The sequence below is a fragment of the Suricata suricatta genome, chromosome 3 (genome assembly GCF_006229205.1).
Source record: "Suricata suricatta isolate VVHF042 chromosome 3, meerkat_22Aug2017_6uvM2_HiC, whole genome shotgun sequence".
In the NCBI taxonomy this organism is placed as follows: domain Eukaryota; kingdom Metazoa; phylum Chordata; class Mammalia; order Carnivora; family Herpestidae; genus Suricata; species Suricata suricatta.
In genome coordinates this window covers 2,837,684-2,845,658 of record NC_043702.1, presented here as the reverse complement: position 1 = coordinate 2,845,658, position 7,975 = coordinate 2,837,684, and the positions used below count along the sequence as shown (strand labels likewise).

The 7,975-nt window shown below is 56.2% G+C and overlaps 1 protein-coding gene across 1 annotated transcript in view; it reads left to right on the top strand.

Moving 5' to 3' along the window:
• The window catches only part of LRRFIP1 (LRR binding FLII interacting protein 1), a gene marked incomplete at its 5' end in the record, with an annotated part of 72,536 nt that overhangs the window by 45,171 nt on the left and 19,390 nt on the right, over window positions 1-7,975 (top strand). The window contains 5 exons of the mRNA XM_029932855.1: window positions 4,019-4,054; window positions 4,402-4,527; window positions 6,600-6,877; window positions 7,217-7,242; window positions 7,316-7,362. Of these exons, the coding sequence (XP_029788715.1) occupies window positions 4,019-4,054; window positions 4,402-4,527; window positions 6,600-6,877; window positions 7,217-7,242; window positions 7,316-7,362 (513 nt within the window). The remainder of the gene's footprint in view (window positions 1-4,018; window positions 4,055-4,401; window positions 4,528-6,599; window positions 6,878-7,216; window positions 7,243-7,315; window positions 7,363-7,975) is intronic.

Below are 7,975 nucleotides of genomic sequence, written 5' to 3'. Positions count from 1 at the left end.
CCCGATTCCCGTCCCCCGTGTGCATGTAGAGAAAGCCTGAGTGGTGAGCTTCCAGCCGGTCTGAGCTAGAAAAACAAAAGGCTGTAGTGACTCATGTTTCGTGTTGCATGAAAAGGCAGGGGCGGGACCAGGTGGGGAAACGGGTCACTCGTTATGACTCCAGGAGTTCAAGGATAAGTCATGCAGGAGAACGTCATTATTGTTGCACTAAAAGCGAACATTTCCACGCTAATGGAAGACTTTTCTGCTATTTATATTTGAAGGAAAATTACCCTGAAAATGGGTGTTTTCTGAGCAGGCTTCATGTCTGTTTGTCAAGGGCGACCGTGTGCTGACATTGCTCCTGTGGTCCTGCTTCCCATCCGGGGCTCAGGGCTGGGGGCACCACAGGGAAAGTTCCATGGCGCCTGGCCACGCTGGTAAGCCGTGACCGTGCCCTCACGCTGTGTTCTGGCTCCAGGAAGCTGGGCAGGCCAGGTCGTGGCAGGGAAGGCCCGGAAAGTTAGACCTCGGCAGACGTTACGCTGAAGCGAGCCTTACCCACAGGCGCGGATGGACGCGATGCCGGAAGGCTGGAACTAACAAACATTTGACGTGCTACTTTGAGCACTTGTTTGTGAAAGGAAGAGTGGCCATGATGAAAATTCGACAGAAATTGTTTAGAAGCGACTCTAGAAGATTTTAGAAGAGGTCTATGTGTACGCTCAGTCGTGATTATGAAATGCTGGCATGCACGTTGCCTAAATCTAACATCTCCCACCGACCCGGGATGTTTGGAATTGCTGGGGACAGAGAGTAGCAGAGTGCTGGCCTCCCGGATGTGCAGCACAGCGGCCCGGGGTCCGGAGGCCCCGCGGCTCATCCCAGCCCCGGCATCCTGCACCGGGTACGGGACAGCATCCCCTGGGTCTCTCTCCACTGTGTCTACACACACCGTTTCCTGCAGCAGCTTGGACGGTGTTGGCAACGTTTTCCAAATCCGTTTCTTTACCTATTATTCTCAGAGGTAAAGTGTGGTGCTTTATGTTGAAATCAAACACACGGCCAGCCTGGATGACTTATCTGTCCCTTTGGTTAGGGGAAGGTGAGGAGCACCGGATGGAGTGGGTGCAGGTGCGGTCAGCTCCAGGGCCCACCCCCTCAGCTCTGTGCAGGCTGCCATCTAGTGGCCGCTGAGGGGACTGCGGGGGCCCTTTCCCTGAGGTCTTGGTACTTCTGTTTCCGGAATGACGCGTCTCCTTTGTCATTCAGAAGCGGACAAAATGGCACCTACCCTGACATGTACTCGAGAAGTCGGACACAACAGTTAAGCGGAAACTGGCTTGATTTTTTTTTTCCTTGCTAGGTCTCTACTTGAGACGTATCCTAAATTTCCACATTCTTTGTTAAATAGCTTATTGCCAAGTTGGTTTCCATAGAACATTCAGTGCTCTTCCCCATGAGTCCCCTCCACATTCTGACTTCGTTATGTATTCTGAGCAAAGGCTTTTTTAAAACTATTTTTAAACTTTTTTTAGTTTTAAACTAAAGACCTAGCTGTGGTTCTAGGTTTTTTTTCTTATTTGATGTTTTGCAATTTACAGAAATAATATTTATGTGGATGGTAACCAGTGACTCAGTGCAGAACAAAACTGTGTTAGGGACCCAGAAAGCCAGTGGGCTTCAGTCTGGTGTCTATGCTTCCTTCTCTTCATCACAGGAAATACTGAACAACGCGGGGTCCTCCTTTTATGGGCACAGAAATAGGGGAACAGAGGATTTCTGGTGTTCCGTGTACATTTATCTGTTGCTGGTGAACCGTCGGGAAAGATTCCGTATAAACTGCAGAGCAAAACAGCCGCAGCCTTTTCAGCAGCAGTTCGACAGTCTGTTAAACGGGGCTTCGTATTCGACTGACAATTAAATCACCCTCCTTGCTGTCGTTAATATTTGTTCTGCAAACTAGCGGATCCTGGGAGGGAAGGCGTCGGGCCCAGGAGACATAATCGATTCCCCTGCAGACCAGTGGGTATAGAGTCAGCGTTTCTTTAGTGATTCAAAGTCGTCGGGAAGACTTTTGTAGAACCGCACTTGAAATGCTCTATCATCGTAACTCAGAACGCCGGCCCAGGGCTCTGGGGGGCTCTGCCGGGGAGGGGGGGCCGTCCTCACTCCGTGATGCACAGGCTCGCGCTGGCCCTGCAGCACCGCCGGCTGCGTCCTGTGGGCAGGGGGAGCACTGGCACCCGAAGGCCCCCACCCCCGCCCAGCGGGCTTGTTTACCGGACTGGGAGCCAGGCCGGTCTGCTCTCTGGTCCATCCCACTGGCCTGAGGATGGACCTCTGTGCTCCTGGTTCCTCTCCTCCTCCCAAGACAGCAAGGAGACCAGCATGGTGAAAAGGGAAGGTCCTTACCAAAGACCCAAGGGTGAGCCTGGAGGGGGAGACCAGATCTGGTAGCTCTGGGAGCAGGACCCCGGGGCCGAACGTGGGTCTGTTGGGCAGGAGACCCTTGAGCGTGGCTGAGCGGAGAGCTGGTTTCAGAAACTGCCTTCTTCCGGATCGATGGAGTGTTCTGTATCATTCCATCGCAGTCTCTTGGATGTCTGGTTCGCTCTTCTATTTGCTGCGTTATTTTACTGTTTGCTTTAGGTGTCCTGCCCTTGAAGAGAGAGGTGAAGGGGGTGGGGTTTGGAGGGGAGAAGGTAGCCATCAGGGAGCCTTGCAGGTGGGGGGCAGGATGGTGAGGCCGTGGGCACGAGACCAGGTCGACAGTCTTTACAAGAGATCACGGGCTTCACCGAGGCCCCCGACCGGTGCTGGGCCCCTGCACTTCCACGCTGTCCCGTGCACAGCCTCCCGGTGGGCTGCTGGCACGTCCACGGGCCGCTCTGCCGTGGCCCCCCACGCAGCTCCGTTGGGACCCCTCCTTGGTGGCCTGTGCTGCGAGGCTGCCGGGTCACCCGGCCGGCCTGCTGAGTGAGAGCCCCGGACTGTGCTCCCAGGCGCGCTGCAGTCGGCCCCCGGGGGTCAGAGTCAGGAACACCTGAGCGGCAGGAAGGAGGCCTGGAGATGCGAGAGGAGAGGCAGGGTCCCTCGTCAGCCTCCGAAGCCCAGGCCTGGACGCGAGCGAGCCCCGGGTTTCCGTGCCCGCGTGACCTTCCCAGTGGGCTTCCGGCGGGGAGCCCTCCATGTGCGGGACAATGAACACGTCGCCTTGGAGCGGCCGCAGGGACTCCACCCGCTGACCCCGAGGCGTCCTTGAGGTGCAGGGGCCCCCTGGGGGCGACGCCCTGGGTCCCAGGGAGACTCCCGCCCGGGGAAGGGGCAGAGCGGCCTCAGAGACACGTGCAAAGAGGAGACGCGTAAAAGCCAAATTGGAGGGGGAAGGAGGATCCTCGCTTTTCACCTGGCGGTTCTCCTGCACCTTCACCCCCGCCCCGCCAGCGCCCCACGTCTGGGCGTCGGTCCCAGGATGGTTACAGCAGAGCCTTCACACGGCCTCTGTGACTCACGAGAAGTAGGAAAACTTCCGGCGGCTCCTGCTTTGGAGACCCAGGCAGCGGGAGTCAAAATGAAGATGCTCTCCAGCCTGGAGGCTCCTGGTCCTGCTCTTCCGCCGTAACCATAGTAACGGGGTGGGGGGTGAGCAGCTGGGTGCTCGCCATCCCCTCCCACCTCGGGGACCAGCACACGACCGTGGAGCCTGAGAAGGAAGCCCGTCCTGTTCCTTAGCAGATGCCTGACGACGAGGCCTTCTGCGGTCACTGTGTGTGTCATTTAGCGTCATGCCCCCCCCACCCCGGAAATGAGGATCGTGGAAACCCCACACGGTAAAGTTCGCGCTGGCCCACCGAGCCGCCCACGAGCCCCCGCTGTGCCCGCACCGCCTGGCGGAAGCCCCCCCACCCCGAGGTCTCGGCAAAGCGGTTTTTACATCACGAAGGAAGCTCCTGTTTGATGGTGACGGCCACGCCCTCTAAATCCGTTATCCACACAGTGATCTTACATACTTAGTATTTGTCCTTTTTCTCCACAGGTTGAAGAGAGACCAGAAAAGGATTTTACCGAGAAGGTAAGGACTTTCCGGAAACCTTTATGCTGTGTCGTTGCTGAACTGAGCGGGCCGATGTGTGCGGGTGAAATTAACAAGACAATGTGTCCCTTCCTCTTAAATCAGGGTCGTGTGTGGCCCACCGGCCGGCGCCCCCCCGTGGGCCCCACCGTGGAGCGTAATCTTAATCCAGACCAATTCCCAGGCATCCCTGGGGTCCCTCAAAGTGAACCTTTCTTTATTGCCTTCTGCCAGCCACTGACGACTTTCTGATTCAACCCTGAATTCAAAGAAAGGAACCATAGCAGTAGACCCACAAGTAATTTTGGTTCCGTCCAAAATCACATTCTGTCCTTGCAACCCTGCAGGGCTCTCGCAGCCTGCCTGGCCTGTCCGCCGCCACGCTGGCTTCCCTGGGCGGGACTTCCTCCCGGAGGGGCAGCGGGGACACCTCCATCTCCATGGACACCGAGGCATCCATCAGGGAGATCAAGGTAAGGCTGCCTGTACCTACTTACGACCTAGAGGAACCTGTTACAAAAATCGGTCTTCAAGTATAAATTCGTAAAGTTCCGGATCTTTCTTCCCGGTCCTGTCTTTCCTGCCTGCCATAAACAGGTGTTCTGGGCGCTGGCAGGAACCACGCCTGCCTGCCCCCCCCCAGCAGGGGTGCTCCCCGGGGCCCTCACCACGCCGTGCGTGTAGACACTCGGTCTCCGTGTTCTAGAATGTGTTGGACACCAGATCACTCACCGCTCCCAACACCACTTGCCCCTTCCCATGTCCCCCACCCTCCGCCTAGAACGTGCCCCTCTTTTCTGTGTGTAATATGCCTCATATGCTTTTACTAGATCTCGTCCTGGGGCCTTGGTAACTTTTTTTTTCTTCCACTGGAACGTATTTTTTCCACTTTTCTCCGCTGCACCCTTGCCACTCAGTGCAAGGCCACTGTGCGTGTGTGAGAGAGAAAGTTAGTGCTGTTTGTTCAAGTGACGGGCCCTCGTGTGGTCTGGAGAGCAGAGCCACGGCCAGAGGGGAAGCGTAAAGGGTCAGAATTGGCTTCACCAACAGAAGAACTTTCTAATAATTAAACCTGGTTCGGGGGCACCTGGGCGGCTCAGTCAGTTAAGCCTTCAGCTCTTGACTTCAGCTCAGACCATGATCTCACACTTGAGGCTCTGTGCTGACAGGTTGGAGCCTGCTTTGGATTCTCTGTCTCTGCTTCTCTCTCTGCCCCTTCCCTGCTCATGTGCTCAGTCTCTCTCTCAAAATACATAAACTTAAAAAATTGGTTAAAAGGCAAACCAGCTGCCAGTGGGGTCTGCACAGCTGGGTGACCCTTTACCAGGGAGCTCAGAGAAGGGATTCGGCATCAGGCAGGGTTTGATCTAGGTTCCCTGAAGATACCTTCAGAGTCCTGTGCTTTTGTAAGAACAGGTTGTTGACTGCTCTTCCTAAGACGTCCGCACACCCTCCCTTGGCCCCCAGCAGCTCCTCCCTCGTTTCCTTTGCTGTATCCACGGAGAGCGCGCTGCAGCCATAATCCGTCTCTGCTCTTCACCCTGAGAGCACCGATCACGCGCTCAGCGAGCACGTGGGGGGCGTCCGGCTCTTACCAGACATCAGGCGCCAGGAGCGCAGCGGTGAGCGAGGCCAGCCGGGCAGAGACTCGGAGCTTCAGGAGCGCAGGGACCGAGCCTGGCTGGGTCCCAACGGTCGTGGTTTACTGTGTCTCGCACGAGCTAGGACCCCGGAGAGCTCCAGCGAACCATTAAATACCAGTAAAATAACTTGTTCGTTTTCAGACACTCTTACCTGTTTTATAAAATTGTGCAATACAGGGGCCCCTGGGTTGTTCAGCCAGTTGAGTGTTTGACTCTAGATTTCGGCTCAGGTCGTGATCCCACAGCTTGAGGGGTCGGGCCCAGCACTGGGCTCAGCACTGACAGCACAGAGTCTGCCTGGGACTCTCTCTCTCTCTCTCTCTCTCTGTCCCTCCTCTACTTCTGCATGCTCTCTCGAAAAATGAATCAATTAACTTAACAATAAAGAAATAAAATTAAATGTATAAAAATATGGTCATATAGACCTAAATTTTATAAAATTTACTGAAAATATCATACGAGATACCTCAGTCTTATTAATCTTTGTAGTCTGGAAATTTATTTTATTTTCCTTTAGCACTTAAAAAGAACAAAAAGGAAAATCACTTGCTCAGACTCCCTGAATGAAAGAAACTCCCCGGAAGTAGAAAAGAGTTCAAGAACCACGCTTTTTTCTTTTTTTGAAATTTTTTAATGTTTATTTTTGAGAGAGAGAGAAGGGGAAAGAGAGCAAGCAGGAGAGGGATAGAGAGAAAGGGAGACACAGAATCTGAAGAGGCTCCAGGCTCTGAGCTGTCAGCCTGACGCTGGACTCGAATCCGCGAACCGTGAGATGGTGACCTGAGCCGATGTCGGACGCCTAACCGACTGAGCCCCCGGGCACCCCGAGAACCACTTCTCGTTCCTGGCGGCCGTGCTCCCTTTGCCCCTTGATGTCATTTGCCTCTTTTGCCAACTCCTAGGAGCTGAGTGAGTTGAAGGACCAGATTCAGGACATAGAAGGCAGATACACGCAGGGGCTGAGAGAGATGAAGGTACCAGGGTACGGGGTGTGGCTCGCGGTGCTAACCAGCCTAACCCCTGGGGGGCCCGCGGCCTTCACCCTGCGTGCCTGCTCCCGGGAGCCCCCAGAGCACACGTTCAAAGCCGCAGGGCCGCCGGCGTGGGCTTGCGCCGCGGGCCTTTTGAGCGTCCTCAGAAGTGCAGCGTTTGAGCCAAGACCCAGACACGATAACCCTCAGCAGGAAAACTAACAGCTTCCTGGTGCACGTTCTGTCCTCACTCCACCCCCACCCACCCCACCTCCGGCGTGAGCCAGTGTCTCCCTTCCCACGGAAGCCTGTCTGCGTTTTCCTCACTTCCCGTACTCTAACGGACAAGCAGCGTTTCACCTCGTTTCCTTCTCAAAATATCTGCTGTCCACCAGCGAGGCAGTCTTTGCCTCTGCTTTTGAAGCACCCCAATTATGTGCATGCTGTAAGGGTCCCCGGCGGAAGCAGCGTCTGCATGGGCACCACGTGGGTGTATGTGAGTAGACACGCCCCACTCTGAGGGTGTGGATCCCGCGCGTGCCCACCAGGAGCTGCAGGTGCCGTGGTCCCGAAGGTAAGGCGCGCAGTCGCGGACTGGCATCTCCGCGGACCTAGCAATGGGACGCAAACTCCTCCTTCTTTCCCAGATCCCCAGAAAGTACCCCCAGAAGACCCTGAGTTTAGTGTCCTAAGGGTACCAAACGGGGGCATGTTGGTTCTAAATGACTGATTAACCACTGGCATGTTTGTCGCTTCTCTTTGAAAAGAGGGAGAATTTACAACAGGCTGGCAGTGCATGTGAAGAGGGAGTCACTGACCCAACCACGGGGCCCTGGTCCCTAAAATCGTTGCCCTGGCTCGTACGTGCAGGCAGCGCCGGTCTCCGCGAGGCCCTTACACGCCAGGACCACCAGCGCCTGCCTCGCTTTTGCGCTGGCGGGTCGCACCCCGGGGATTCGCTGTCCCCGTCCTGGGCTCACCTTCCCCAGCTGTGTGCTCCGGGGGGCGGGGGCCGGGCCAGCTCGGGGCCGTGTTGGTTTGGCCTGCTTGTCTCAAAGGAAGGCCCTGGAGTGCTGAGGTCAAGGCACGCGTGCCCGCGCCCAGAGCCCCCCGCGTGCCCGCGCCCAGAGCCCCCCGCGTGCCCGCGCCCAGAGCCCCCGGGTGCGCTGGGGGCCGCGGAAGCCGTCTTCCCCCCGACACCGTTAGGAGCTAGCTTTCTGAGTGAATAGCCCGTCTTCTGAGTGCTTCATAACTGAAGGGACCGAAGCGAAAAGGGGGCGTTTTTGTGCATTTGAAATGATCCTGTG